The 14,539-nt window shown below is 39.8% G+C and overlaps 3 protein-coding genes across 3 annotated transcripts; 1 reads left to right on the top strand and 2 right to left on the bottom strand.

The window, feature by feature from the left end:
• Positions 1 to 1,870: 1,870 nt before the first annotated feature.
• On the bottom strand, positions 1,871 to 7,281 carry LOC146368750 (serine/threonine-protein kinase pim-2-like). The gene is made up of 11 exons (XM_084911788.1): positions 7,191 to 7,281; positions 6,521 to 6,595; positions 4,539 to 6,035; positions 3,917 to 4,153; positions 3,666 to 3,791; positions 3,448 to 3,542; positions 3,262 to 3,309; positions 2,959 to 3,177; positions 2,689 to 2,869; positions 2,432 to 2,602; positions 1,871 to 2,342 (listed from the first exon to the last, which is right to left on the bottom strand). The coding sequence occupies exons 3-11, from the start codon at positions 4,597 to 4,599 to the stop codon at positions 2,251 to 2,253; spliced, it is 1,230 nt and encodes a 409-aa protein (XP_084767914.1). The 5' UTR covers positions 4,600 to 6,035; positions 6,521 to 6,595; positions 7,191 to 7,281; the 3' UTR covers positions 1,871 to 2,250.
• On the top strand, positions 7,218 to 9,331 carry LOC146368749 (malonyl-CoA-acyl carrier protein transacylase, mitochondrial-like). Its single transcript, XM_084911789.1, has 3 exons — positions 7,218 to 7,760; positions 8,024 to 8,111; positions 8,647 to 9,331. The coding sequence occupies exons 1-3, from the start codon at positions 7,306 to 7,308 to the stop codon at positions 8,773 to 8,775; spliced, it is 672 nt and encodes a 223-aa protein (XP_084767915.1). The 5' UTR covers positions 7,218 to 7,305; the 3' UTR covers positions 8,776 to 9,331.
• A 2,952-nt stretch (positions 9,332 to 12,283) lies between these two features.
• LOC146368748 (tripartite motif-containing protein 16-like) lies at positions 12,284 to 13,588 on the bottom strand. Its single transcript, XM_084913582.1, has one exon. It carries the CDS (start codon positions 13,586 to 13,588, stop codon positions 12,389 to 12,391), a length of 1,200 nt encoding a protein of 399 aa, XP_084769708.1. The 3' UTR covers positions 12,284 to 12,388.
• Positions 13,589 to 14,539: the final 951 nt, after the last annotated feature.

The following is a 14,539-nucleotide window of genomic DNA, read 5'->3' as shown; positions in this document are numbered from 1 at the left end:
ATCAAAGCCCACGTGCCCTAAGAAGGAGGGCGCGCTGGCCAGTAATGAGTTCATCACTAAGTTTAAGATAAGAGTTGATCAGAATAGAGGCGATGATGAAAGTCTGGAGCATCAGTTGGAGGCTGCCAACCTGCCTGATGAATCGTTCGAGGCCCAGACAGAAGTCAACGGACAAATATGATCACAGACATTTTAAAAACGCGAGTTGAGAGTTAAGGGGGAAAAATATTGTAATAAGTATATATTTGAATTGCACACTAAGATATAAAGTGATGGCAGCGAGCACAGTGTTGCAGGATTTAATTAAAAACACATCTGACTAAGACCAACTGAAATTTAGAGTTGTGTATAATAAAGTTTATTCATGATTAATAAAACAAATCTGTAATATTTTTCTTTCTCTTTTGTCCATTTGAATCTCGCTACAGCTTAAATAAAAGAAAAGAATGTGTTTTGAATAAATCAAACTCTATTCTCTCTTTTTCTTTCTTTCTTTTTTTCTTGGTGGGTTTTCTTTTGCAATCAAACGCAACATTATACAATTATATAGTATAGTAAGAAATATCCTTTAACTTAATTTAGTATTTGTTTTTTAATTTTTGTTTTTATTGTTTCCCCTTCAGTTTTGTGCTTATAACATGTTCTAATCTGACATATTATGCAGTAAATTATTTTTGCAATAACTTAACAGGCCATTGTGGGAGCCACCATTCACTTATCAAAGACATATTTGTATATTCTGTGGGCTGCTTTATGGTTGTGTCATTTAGAAACATAAGCCACAACAGACTTCCACCGGAGAGTACTTAAAAATGTATTTTTATGTAAAGATATTTTAATTAACTACTATATTAAGAGAGAACCTATTGTTACATGGATTAATTGTACAAACTGTAGAGAAATAAGTTTAAGCGTGCAACTTTTTATTCATTTTTAACTGTATTAATGTTTTTATGTTGATACAGCCGCCTCATATCTGTTTCCTCAGTGTTTTTAAACCATGTACTCCATCTATGAGTAAGAACATGAATAAATTCCTTTCCAAATTTGTAGTTCTTTTTTCCAACTGTTTTTAGTATATATGTAACATTTCTTTACACACAAATGCAGGTATTCTTTTGCACCAAGACGTTAAAGAAATGCTAAGAAAAAATGAAAATACTACATTGCAACCTGTGTGTGTGTGTGTGTGTATATATATCTGTATCTATATAGATATAGATATATATGTGTATTCGTACCCTTTTTTCATCATCTAGTTTCCTGTGCCAGATCTTCTACTGATCCACTGAGGCAGACATGTAAAAAAACATGAACTAAAGCATATTTCTGTATATAAACAGGACTTTAAATCTTTATCAACAGCTACTTTAGAGGAAATTCTTCAATAAACTGCAACCAAAGGCTCAACTCAGAGGACAAAATCCAACCTGTTATAAATAGTGTGACAGCAAACTTTCTCTTGTGTAAAGTTACAAATAGGAGTAATTATCCACAGGAGCTTTTATACATAATGAAGTTATAATTCGTCCTGTAGAAATTGTACACTTAAGCTATATAGTTCCCGCTGTGATAACTCTTATTAACTTTTATGCTTTTACAACCCACTATGAGCAAACACTCAGCAACAGTGGGAAGGAAAAACTCCCTTCTTGAAGGAAAAAACCTCTGGTAGAACCAGGAAATCTGTCTAAACTAGTTGGGGGTTAGAGCAACAGATGCAAGTCTTCAGATCATTTGCAGTGTGACTGTCTTTGTGCACACTTTAACCTGATTCAGTTTTCTTATTTGTCAAAATGCACCATGGGTAAAAAAAAACAAAACAAAAAAACAAAACAAAATAGTAATGAAGGAGAATCCTCAGCAAAGATGAATTAAACAAGTTTTATTTTGATCAAATTTTACTTTAAGTAAAACACATCTTTATTTGATGACTTTAATGTCATCAAATAAAGACAGTTTTGATGGAGCTCCTGACCCAGCCCAAGCTCTCTATGAAGACGAGGAAAAACTCCCCAGGGGGCCAGATCGATGGGAAGAAACCTCGGGAAAGCCCATTCAAAGAGAGATCCCCTTTCCTGGGATGGCTGGGGGGGTTACAGGAACTCCAAAAAAGCTAAATTTTTATTTATTTATTTATTTTTTAAGATTGACCCATTCTATCTATTCCTGTCCAACAGAAAAAAGAAAGGAAGTTACTACAATGTATCTTACTTATATGATAAGGTGTGAATTGTGTGTTTGTGTGTGTTATCTTAGCCAGGGGTGAAGCTGGAGCTCCTCCAGTGTTGGGCGCTTCTCCGGGACTATAGCTAAACATGCGTCCAAGAAATTCCGGCATTCTTGAAAGAAAGAAAAGATCAAAAAGATGAAGATGATAGTTCTAGTGATCCAAGGCATCAGTGAATCTGGAAGTGTGAAGTTTTCTTACCTGTGGACAGACGCTTCTTGATGCTCAGTTTCTTTGTGAGGAACCTCGCGGTACTAAAGTATCGTGCATGAAGCGCTTCATACAACACCACTCCCATTTGCCACACCGTGGTGGGTCCACACCTGTAGCAGCTCCTAATGTACCACTCGGGAGGGATGTGAAGAGGAGTGCCTAACAAACAGACACAATTGCAATTTCTTCTAAAACAAAAGACACAAATTGTTACATCTGTGAAAAGCAGGAGCAGAATATGTTACCATAGAAGATGCGATACAGAGATCGCTGTTTAACAAAGCAGCTCAGTCCAAAGTCAATGATGCGAACTCGAGGCACATCTGAGCCGGTCTCAATCAGAATGTTTTGTCCCTTGATGTCCCGATGAAAGATGTGTTTATCCTCAAGTTCCTTTACAGCATCAACTAGTTGCTTCAGAATGACCTGGAAAAGATGAAAAACACAATAATGAGTTAATGCTTTTCTGCCTTGATTGAATGCTGTACAGTCTAAGGCTCTTCCAGTCAACCTACCTTGGCCTTGTCCTCTGTTAAAGTTCTTCCATTTTCTTCTTTGTATTTTTGCAGGTCCACAGCGGGGACAGGTCTCTCCAGCACCAGGATCAGCTCTTTGCCAAGGTCGAACCACTCCAGCAAGGACACAGGTGCTGATATTCCCACTGACCCTTCTGCTTCACCTGCAAGTTTAACCATAATGGCCACTTCCACTGAGAGCTTCTTCCCGCTTTCATCCTGAAATATTACAACAAAGTGGATGATGAGGAACGCCGCATTCAATCCAGTAATGTAAAACTAATTCAAGTGTTGGACGCTTACCGCCACTTTGCAGTAGACTTTATTTTTGGGAATGTGTTTGATGGCAACCTAGAAGACACAGAGCATTGGTGAGCATTTCCTCAGTATGACATAATGAAAGGTGGAAACACAGCAGACGTCTCAGTTTACGATATTATCCATTATCTGCGTTACTGCCTGTCTTACTACCATCATCTGAACACTTACTGGAAAACGATCTTCTATCCGGTAGCCAGCAAACACTGCTCCGCAGCCTCCTTCTCCGAGCTGGTGCTCCTCCACATATCTGGCTTGGAATTCACCTGAACAGACAACACAACAAATCTTGTTTTATTACAGCTGTGACACAAATTACTCTCCTCTGTAGCCTAAATGTTCCTTTTGCCCTTCCCCTGAATATAAAACCCAAGCTGCTTGCTACTTACGTTTTTGGTCTGCCACTGATTTTTTGTCCTGGTCCACATTCCTTTTTTTTTTCTTGGGTGACTCTCTGTTGTCTCCCGCGGCCTTTCTTTTGCCATTTTTTGCGCACACCTGTTTGTTGTTCAAGTCTGGAGATGTGGAAAACACCAAAAGCACATCAGCTCACTGGATGATAGACACAAACACTAAACACTAATATCTTAAACCTAGCAACCACACTTAATCTACCCCCTTATTCAACTAATTAGCCTACCTTTACCAGAGTCCAACGAGGAGGATGCTTGCTCCTTGTCACCGCTCATATGGTCGAGAAGTTTAGCCTTCTTTGCTTTCTTTGTTGTGCCCTCTTCATCTTGCACAACCTTGCGCTTCACTCCTCTGACCACATCTGAGCTGGTGGAAGGACCAGCCTGCTCAGCGACCCTCCTCCTTTTTATTGGGGTCTTCTTTTCAGGACTGGCCTTTCTTTTAGCAGTCCTGCTCTTACAATCTATAAACGACAACAACACAGTGGTGAAAAAGAGTCCCCGACATCAGGACTGGAAGCAGTTTGGCAAAGAATTTGAAATTGCTTTTGCTTAAATTATCACAAGTTTATTCTTGGGATAAAAAAACTGACCAGTGCGAATTGATACTAGGTTTACTAAGTCTTAGATCTTGATGACACTTGTTGGTCTGTTTTTACTGTTGAGTCCAGGAATAAACTTATTACATTATTTTACCAAAAGACCGGTAACCTTTCTTTGATTAGACATCTTGTATTAAAGCTATTTTCAATCAAACATATGATTCAATTGCTCCAAAAATGATTCACACAGTGTCAACATTTCTAGGATTTGGATTTTACCAGGATTTGATTTTATTATTTTACTTACCTTGATCTCCTGAATCTTTCTTATCGGCTGGAGTGGTAATTTTTCTTGTTTCCTTTTTCATTGTAATTTCGGAGAACTTTTAAACTCGAAAATGTAAACCGTAATGAGTTAATATTGAGTTAATATTCCTTCAAATGTGCGCCCTTCAAATGCTTGACTTTTCTAACTGAATTCTGTTAGTGAGCTTTATAAGTAAACTCTGGAAACTACGGCAACACAACATAGAATCTTGCCTTTCAGTGACTTCACTGACTGCCAGTAGTTCAAAGTAGTTTACAGAAAAACACTGGCAGACAAAGCCATAATATTTCATATAATTCAATCATTTCACATCAATTAAACAGTTTCTTTCATTATCTTTCATCGTTTGTATAAAGACCTCATGTATGGATGACAGTATGAAGATTTGTGGTTGACCACACACTAATAAACACAGTGTCAGCTACATTGTCATCTGATTTAAAGTATTTATTATTGTACATTTAACTGTCATGGTACTGAGTCTGTGACCCAGTGTTTTGTGTTTGTTCATTTATATTCATTGATTATTCTTATGTATGTTTTTGGTTCTCTTTATTGTTTTCTTCTTGTGTTATATTCTTAGGCTTTAGGTTTCTGTTACTTTGCCTTGCCCCTGTGTCCCACGTGTCATGTCTAGTCACTCTTGTTTCCATGTTCCCCAATTTCTCCCCAGTCAGTCATGTCTCTGTGTCAACTCTGTGTCTTTGTAAAAGTCTCTTGTTTGCTGTTTTACTTTGATAGTCTTGTGTGCTATGTTAGTGTTTTCATGTCTGTGAAGGTTCTCAGTCATCTAGGTCATCGTAGTCTAAGGAGTTTGGAAAGAAAGCGTCTGGACTTGAAGTTGCTTGAAGATGTTTCACCTTCTTGGAAGAAAAGAACTTAAACTTTGCTTGAACGTCTTCAAGCAACTTAAAGAAGTCCAGACGTTTTCTTTCTAAGCTCCTTAGACTATGTTAGTGTTTTCAGTTTTCCTTCCCCATGGTCTTGTTGTTTGTGATTTCTCGCAGCTGTGCTCTCATCCTGTGTCTTATTCCCTCATTTATCCCTCTGTGTATTTAAGCCCATTGTTTTCCTCTGTTTGCTGTTGGGTTGTCTGTGTATCATCCATGACAATTAAATTAAATAGCAAATGCAACTACAATTTCAATGAGATTCATTCCTGGCATTCTACTGCGGTGGCTGAAAGTAGACACCAAGCATTATCACTGTAACTGATGTAAATATTGGACTTGGAGGGGATTCATCTGATAGACTGATGCAAACATTACTGTGAGGAAAATTTTGAATCTCCCAATTTTCTTTTTTTCTGAAAGAAAGAAAGTTGGTTACTGTATCACATTTGTATGGCAAGATGTGAATTCAGTATGCGTGTGTGTTTGTGTCAGAGAGGAGTTTATCTGAGCCAGGGGTAAAGCAGGAGGTCCTCCAGCATTGGGCACTTCTCCAGGACTTTGTTAAAACTTGTTTTCAAGACGTCTGAAATGAAAGAAGGACAAGAGATATCGAGATGATAATTCCAGTGATCCAAGCGATCACATTGATTTTCTGCAAAGTTTTCTTTTTGAGAGTCATTCGGCTGGGCAGGGGGTATAACACATCTGCAATGCAGCAACATCTGCTCTCTGGGCCTGTGTGAGAGTGTTATCTCAATGGCGGGAATGAGGATGTTGGAATTTGGCATCTCAGGCACCAACTCATCTCTTTCCTTAACCGGGCTCACCAGAGATTGGTTTCAGCCTCTCTCCATGCTTTAAGGAGGTTGAGTTGATAAATCTGACTGGCCCCTCCCCTGTCTGACCATATCTCTTCATAGTCAACACCAATGTTCTCACCGTGTGACCATGAACGGTCCTTACCACTTGGCAAGTAATTTCGAGCTAGAAGAAGGGAGTAAGACAAGCACTTTATGTCCCTGTTAAAATACAATTACATTTTATCAAATATCACTAAGCAGTCCTTACCTTTAAATACAGCCTGGTTTCTTTCTCTTTCTTTCTATATCTCTGAGTGAAGTTAGCTCTCATTCTTTTCTCTTCCTGTGAAATACAGCAAGTGGAGCTTTAGCTAGCAACACACTGTGACACAGTTAGTGTTTGTTGAGGTGATAGAAATGCTGCATTTGAAATTACCTGCCACAACATTTTACTCCCTTTTATGTTCACTCCTTTTTTTCTGAAGTACCGCAAATTATGGGCACGTGGGGTTGTTCTGGTGTTGTGCTAAAAATAAATAAATCAAAACTACGGTACATGGTTTGCTCTTTCATCTCTACTGATTAAAACGCGACTGCCTTTCATGTGTCACTGTTTAGGCTCAAATCTCATTGTTTGAAGGCCTGCAGTGACGTGAAATATTAACTTCCCCCAAATGCGTTAAACCCAAAGTAACGAGTTTGTTTTGAAAATATACGGAGAGGAAACTACAGATATTTGTTTAAAAATGTAGGGAGTAAAAATTAAGTACAGTAAGGAAGTTTTTTTTTACTTTTTTACTTCCTACCTCTGGAGCCAATTAAGCTAAATTTAAGAAGCGCATGTCTGTGTATACTTAAAAGCTCTTATAGTTATTTTCACTTTGTAGACAAATTAAAGCACAGAAAAGAAAAACACGATACATTAGAGCATGACATACTTTGACCTGAGGTGGCGCTGCAGCGTGAAAGAGCCTGAACGTCAACCGGAAGAAGACGAGAATAAACTCCGTATAAACAACATGGCGTCTCCCTGTGAGGTGTCATGCCGAGCAGATGTCAGAGTTGAGTTCAAGCAAAGTTGACTCTTTCGGTGATTACAGTTTGTCCGGGCGGGCTGTGCGTCTTATTTCATCCGCAGACACGTCGTTGGATGAGGAACAGCTCATGTTGGCATCAGTGGCAGTCAGGATGGCAGCATCTTCCAGAGGGAAGGTCAGGTCGCTGGTCTCTCTGAGCAGGACGCTGTCCACCAACAAGCCCGGTTCCACGGCTGGAGATTACCCTCCTCCGGCTGAAGCCCCCGCTTCTCCCCCGAACAGCGAGCCTCAGCGGAGACCCAAAAAAGACCCCAGCGGCTGCTCCGTGCTCCTCTTCCCCGGTCAGGGCAGCCAGTTTGTGGGCATGGGCAGAGGACTTTTGAAATACCCCAACGTTAAAGAAATGTTCACCGTAGCCCAGAAGATCCTGGGTTACGACCTGCTGTCTCTGTGTCTGGAGGGCCCCGAGGACGAGCTTTCTTCATACATTCTTATATAGTTCTATACTGTGTATTGTGTATTTTGTTGTACAGTTATTTTATTTTTTTAACTTTAATTTATATATTTTATCTTATTCTTTCCCAGTTAAATTGACCCCTTTTTAATTTTCATATTTATTTCCTATCTTATTCATAGCCTTTTCTTTTTTTCTTTAGGTCACGAGCAGTTGTCTAAGCATTTCACTGCATATCGTACTGTGTGTGACTGTGTACGTGACAAATAAAATTTGAATTTGAGCTGCAGAAAACGGTTCACTGTCAGCCGGCGGTGTTTGTCACCTCCCTGGCTGCTGTGGAGAGACTCAACCAAGAAAACCCCAAAGTAAGTGCCAGATAAATGTCTGGAAAAAGGACAATAACTGCAGGTCCTGCCTTCTTAAATGTGGCCATTTTATCTTTTTAATAAAAAAAAAAAAATACTGCTACAGTAATATTAATTTATATTTAAAATGTGCGCACATTATGTATGAAGGTGTGGATGAATGATGCTTGTTGTAAGAAAGCATTTTGAGTGCCCAGTAGAAGAGCATCTTTCAAATGCAAAGTTTCTCATTTCAACTTTAATTACTGCACCTGATTAAGGCGACAGAGTAAATAAGGCTTCCAACAGTGGTTATTTCTTATTATCACATCTTGTTTTTATTGTTTTTATCAGTAGATTGTTGTTTCACTCCCACCAAAAACATCACCGTAAATAATCTTCTGCTTCTGAATGACCATTTAAAAAAATAAACAAATTGTTCTGAGTTAATTTCAGTTACGGATGTATCAGTGACATAAATGATATATCGGTCATAATCGGGAGGCTGTTACATTTTTATTTTTATTTTTTTTGACTTGTTTCCTGCTGTACACAGGCCATTGAGATGTGTGTCGCTGCTGCAGGTTTCAGTGTCGGAGAATTTGCTGCTCTTGTCTTTTCTGGGGCGATGAACTTTGCAGAAGGTAGAAAGATTTCTTTTTTGGGTTTTTTTGTGCATTTGTAAAAGGTGTTTTAATCACAACTTTGGTTAATATTCTGTATTTACTCCTTATGCTGCATAAGGAGTAAATGCAGCTCAACTCCCAGTCCTACTGGGACTGGGAGTTGAGCTTGACTCCCAGTCCTACTGCCAGTTTCTGGAAGACACCTTCTTCAAGCAGTGGTACAGGAAGAAGTCTGCATCCTTCAAGAAAAACATGATTTTCATGCAGGACAATGCTCCATCACACGCGTCCAAGTACTCCACAGCGTGGCTGGCAAGAAAGGGTATAAAAGAAGAAAAACTAATGACATGGCCACCTTGTTCACCTGATCTGAACCCCATTGAGAACCTGTGGTCCATCATCAAATGTGAGATTTACAAGGAGGGAAAACAGTACACCTCTCTGAACAGTGTCTGGGAGGCTGTGGTTGCTGCTGCACGCAATGTTGATGGTGAACAGATCAAAACACTGACAGAATCCATGGATGGCAGGCTTTTGAGTGTCCTTGCAAAGAAAGGTGGCTATATTGGTCGCTGATTTGTTTTTGTTTTGTTTTTGAATGTCAGAAATGTATATTTGTGAATGTGGAGATGTTATATTGGTTTCACTGGTAAAAATAAATCATTGAAATGGGTATATATTTGTTTTTTGTTAAGTTGCCTAATAATTATGCACAGTAATAGTCACCTGCACACACAGATATCCCCCTAAAATAGCTAAAACTAAAAACAAACTAAAAACTACTTCCAAAAACATTCAGCTTTGATATTAATGAGTTTTTTGGGTTCATTGAGAACATGGTTGTTGTTCAATAATAAAATTATTCCTCAAAAATACAACTTGCCTAATAATTCTGCACTCCCTATATACTGACTAACCAGCAGCAACACTCTGACTCAGTGTTTCCATCTGTGTTTATTTCCATCTTTACAGTCAGGCAGAAACATCTCACAGCAGCTGGAAAAACCAGTGAGCACACTTTAGAGGAAAAAAGTGAAAGTTTATGTTCAACTGTAAAATATTCTCTGTAATGTAAATTGTTCTGCTCTCTGACAAACCATCAGAGGTGCAGCACGTGTATCATTTGGTGTTTGAAGCAGAAACAAAAGCAAAGAGTTAAAGGAAGACACATTTGAAGAAGAAGGAAAATGAAAACAAGACGTCACTGAGCAACAACCTGACAGATCGAGAGCCAACAGTTTACTATCAGAACTGAGGCTGATCATTAACAGGGAGCAGCAGGTAACAAGGTCATCAGCAGTGGAGGAAAGTATGGAAGTAATACTCAGCTTCATACTTTAAGATACTCGAGTATCTTAGCTGCAGGTCTGGAACACTGGTTTTATTTCCTTTCCCATTAAACATCTCACACAGCCCCTCATCTGTGACCCTTAGCAAACCCACTGGATATCTACCTGTACATAAAGGAGATCAGATCAGTTCCATCTAGACCAGCTGTAACAGGAAAATGCTGCTTACACTTTGATGCATCACTTTCAGTTTGTCATATAAGACAATATATCAGATTGAGGCATTATTTTCCTGCAGTGAGTAAATCTACTTTGTACTTTACTCTTTTCTTTTAGGTAAAGGGTCTAAACAGTACTTGTACACTGTGGAAATCCCATAAGAACGTCTCCTGAACTCTGAAAAATAACAAAACAAAGACTAAAAGGAGGTCATGGGTGCTGATGATGATGATGATGATGAGGAGGAGGAGCATGCATTTAAAAAGTGACTGATGTCCTAGAATACAACAGAACAGTGTCTCTACAAACTTATGAAAACATGACAGTCTTGCATTAGTTTGTATTCTTATGATTTCAAAAAACGAGGGAAAAATCTCCTTGAAATCCACAATTCCTTTTTGTTATTTCTTAGTGTGTGACGTATTTTATTGGCTTTATGATTGGTGCAAACAGTTTCCTGATTCATAATGGAAATAGATTTTAGACACAGGAGGAACACGCAGTGATCAGCAGGAGCAGCTTGGAGTCCAGTCTTCTTCACACTGAGGAGGGACATATATGCAGGAAGAGTTGTCATAACTGTTACAACCACCAGATGGCGAAAGAGTCCCACTGCAACTTTAAGCCATGAAGGATGTGTCTTGATGTTTGCTTGTGATAAATCTGCTTTATGTGAGTCTTTTTCAGAGAGTAACAGTAATATGTCTGATTATATGTCTTTAATCAGTAAAGTCTCGCTTTGCTAGAAATCAATAAATAAATAATAAAATTGTAAACATGCAGCTGTATGTTAGAAGTCAAAGGGTCCTTAAGTCTTCTGTAAATTGACGGGGATCAAATGAAGGACACAAGTATCTGTTCTTACTCTAATAAATGCTGCTTTAATATCCAACTGACTATTTTCCTTCCTCATCAGCAGTAAACAGCTCGACTGCGTCTGTGCATTTGTGTCCTCCATACTTGTTTACACAGACATCTCAGGCTTGATGCCACGATGCAGTGTAGAAACCTGACAACCCTCTGACTCATGTTCAAATGTTCAAGGACATTTCTCAGGATCATGTATGACCCCTTTTTGACATTTGGACTTTCATTAATAATATTTGTGTTTCTGAGTCATTTTTGTGGAGACTTCTGTCCAACGTAGTGTCCAAATGAAGCCTGAAGCTTTTCTTCACCCTCTTGTCAGATGGTCAGCAACAAAACTCTGTTCCAACCAATGTCTGATAAGAGATGAGACACAGCAGCTGAGCAAATGATCATTTCATGCTGAAGACATCCTCAGACAGAATTAAATACATACATAAACACAGCCTGGTGCCAATAACACAGCTAATGACACTGCTGTATCACTGGCTTTACTGATTAAAGACCATATCTGAAGGAAATCTTTGAACACAACAGAAAGTGACCTTTTAAACCTGCGACACTGATGCTGCATTCAAGGACCATTAAAAACATCTGAAAGGACTTAAGAACATGAAGAAAATGTGACTTGTTTCTCTGTAATGAAGCTGTTTTAGTGAAGAAAGTTGAAAGGTCACAGAGCGACTGCTGAATCTTCTGCTCTAAACATGAACTCTGAACTTTGTGATGCTTCAGGAGGAAAACTGCTTCAGTTATTCTCTCAGATTAGTTTCATATTTTCTGCATCAGATTTGAGTGAGATCCTGGAATGAAGACAGAAGAAAAGACTTTGTTCAAAGTTTGATTTATAGTCAAACCTTCCAGTTTATTCACACAATAAAACATCAACACAATATATGAATTCATTCATTAAAATCACAGTTTTTCCTCATTTGTTTGATGATTTTGACAAAAACAAACACAAACACACACACATGGTCTGCCATACTCATAAAGAGAAATGTCGACATTTTTCAATACAAATATTCCAGAAACATTTAGAGGATAGAGAAGTTTACATTTTCATGTGGAGAAATATTTTAGTAAATCAAAATGATGATGAGCAGTGATAGCCTCCATAAACAGTCACAGGAAAGATCTCCTTTAAAAACTCAGAAACATCAAGAGAACAACTAGACGATGTGGAGGTACCACCCATAATGTTTGACTGACAGCTGATCTCTGTGCAGAAATGATGGAGAGAAAATAAAATGAAACTAAAATACAGATTTAAACCCACAATATGAAAGACTTCAGTCTATTTCACTTTAATCAACTCAGCAGTGGCTCCATAATCATAAAGCCAAAGTCCAGCATAGAGCGGCTGAGTGAATGTGGTCTGGACTCTGTGGAGGAGAGTCATGGTTTCAGAGACGCTGTAGAAGGACAAAATACCTGCTCTGTGATCCAGGTACACTCCTACTCTGGAGGAACGAGGACCTGAGACAGGAGTTTGGATGTTGTTGTACCAAAATGTATAACTGTTGTTGATACAATCTAATGACCAAGATTTGTCATTACGTCCAAATAAACATTCTTTACCCCATCCTTTTCTGCTGATATTCTTGTATGCGACTGCTACATAAACTCCTCCCCCTCTCCACTCCACCTCCCAGTAACAACGTCCAGTCAGACTCTCTCTACTCTGGACTGACCACGATCCAGTGAATCTGTCTGGATGATCAGAATAAGACTGTTGTTGATTCATTAATGTTACTTTTCTGTTCCCCTCTGATAATAACAGCTGTTTGTTTGCTGTGTTTGGATCCAGTGTGATTTCACATGAATATTTTAAGAATCCAGCTCTGGTCTTTGGCTCTGCTGGTGGATCTGACAGTAAAACATCCACTTCAGTGACTGTCAGTGAGATGTTTGTCCATTCCTCTCTCAGAATGTCCTGTAGTTTATCTCTGACCTCTGACACAGCTGCTGTCACATCCTCAAAGTAGCTCAGAGGACGGATATTGATGCTGGATGAGTCTGTAGACTCACTGAGTGCTGACAGTGAGGGGTAGTTGTGTAGAAACTGGATGTGATCCTCTGTGTGTGAGAGCTGCTTCAGCTCAGCATCTTTCCTCTTCAGCTCAGTGATCTCCTGCTCCAGCTTCTCCTGAAGCTCTTTGACTCGACTCACTTCAGTTTCCTGCTGGGATCTGATCTGCTGCTTCACATCAGAGCTTCTTTTCTGGATGAGATGGATCAGCTCAGTGAAGATCTTCTCACTGTGCTCCACTGTTTGATCAGCAGACTGATTGATGGCCTCCACCTCCTGTTGAAGCAGCTTCACATCTTTCTCTCTGTCCTGGATTCTCTGCTGGATGTTTTGTCGACCCACCTCCAGCTCTCTCTGCCTCTCAGTCCTTTCTGCTGCAGCTGAGACTGTGTCGTGGCCTTTATGTTCATCCACAGGGCAGAGATAACAGATACTCTGCTGATCAGTACGTGTCAGTGTGTGCATATCAGTGTATGTGTGTGTGTGTGTGTGTGTGTGTGTGTGTGTGTGTGTGTGTGTGTGTGTGTGTGTGTGTGTGTGTGTGTGTGTGTGTATGTGTGTGTGTGTGTGTGTGTGTGTCCAGAGTTCAGCTGAGACAGTGTCCTTCGCCCTGCTAGGCTAAGTAAACAGTCTTCCAGCCAACCCAGGTGGCCTTGCATGGAATGGGGGGAACAGTCTAAACAGTCGTTATCAGGGTGTTTTGTTCAGCTCCAGCCTTGAGACTGCAGCTGGCGCCGAAGGGGTCTCCGCATGAAGTGATGATGGTTTTTACTTTAGTGCGAACACCTCATATGAATTTCAAAGCTGTTCTAACAGTCCAACACTGGTCTCTCAATCTCCCGTTGGAGAGCCGCGAGCTTCTCCATGATGTTATCCAAACTTACGTTTCGTGATGTTGTCATTCTTTTTGCTCAAAGAGCAGGTTCTGAGAACTCATGACCGCAGTGCACTTCCCCAAGATGTGATCAATTTGCGCTCAAAGGTGTTAGTCGAGCTAGCCCCTCCAGATGTAATCCAGTTTTCCACTCAGAGGTCTTGTTCTGAGTATTCACGGCAGCCGTGCGTTCTCCAAGATCTTCTCCGTGCTGCACTCAATGAGCCCATTTTGAGAAACTCACACCTCGTCCCATCATTTCAATCCCAGCGGGCAGCCTTGTGGGGGTTTGAACAGCCGGTTCCGCTTCCTTAATTCTTCGATAAGCCAGGGCCAAGCCAGCTCCGATCAGCAAGAACCCTGTTATTATGGTTCCGAATAGGTAGATATCTTCAGCAGTCAGGCTCAGCCGAGCCCAGACTTCTCGTTGAGAAGGGGTGTCAATTGCATTCAGAGACCAGTTGATCAAATCCATAATTCCTCTTTTAGGTTTTAGAGAACAGACTGTGAGAGAGTGTTCCAGGGAGAAGTAAGTAAAAACA

The sequence above is a fragment of the Perissodus microlepis genome, chromosome 18 (assembly GCF_051167445.1).
Source record: "Perissodus microlepis isolate ML-2025 ecotype Zambia chromosome 18, ASM5116744v1, whole genome shotgun sequence".
NCBI lineage: Eukaryota > Metazoa > Chordata > Actinopteri > Cichliformes > Cichlidae > Perissodus > Perissodus microlepis.
This window is presented reverse-complemented; position numbering and strand designations above follow the sequence as displayed.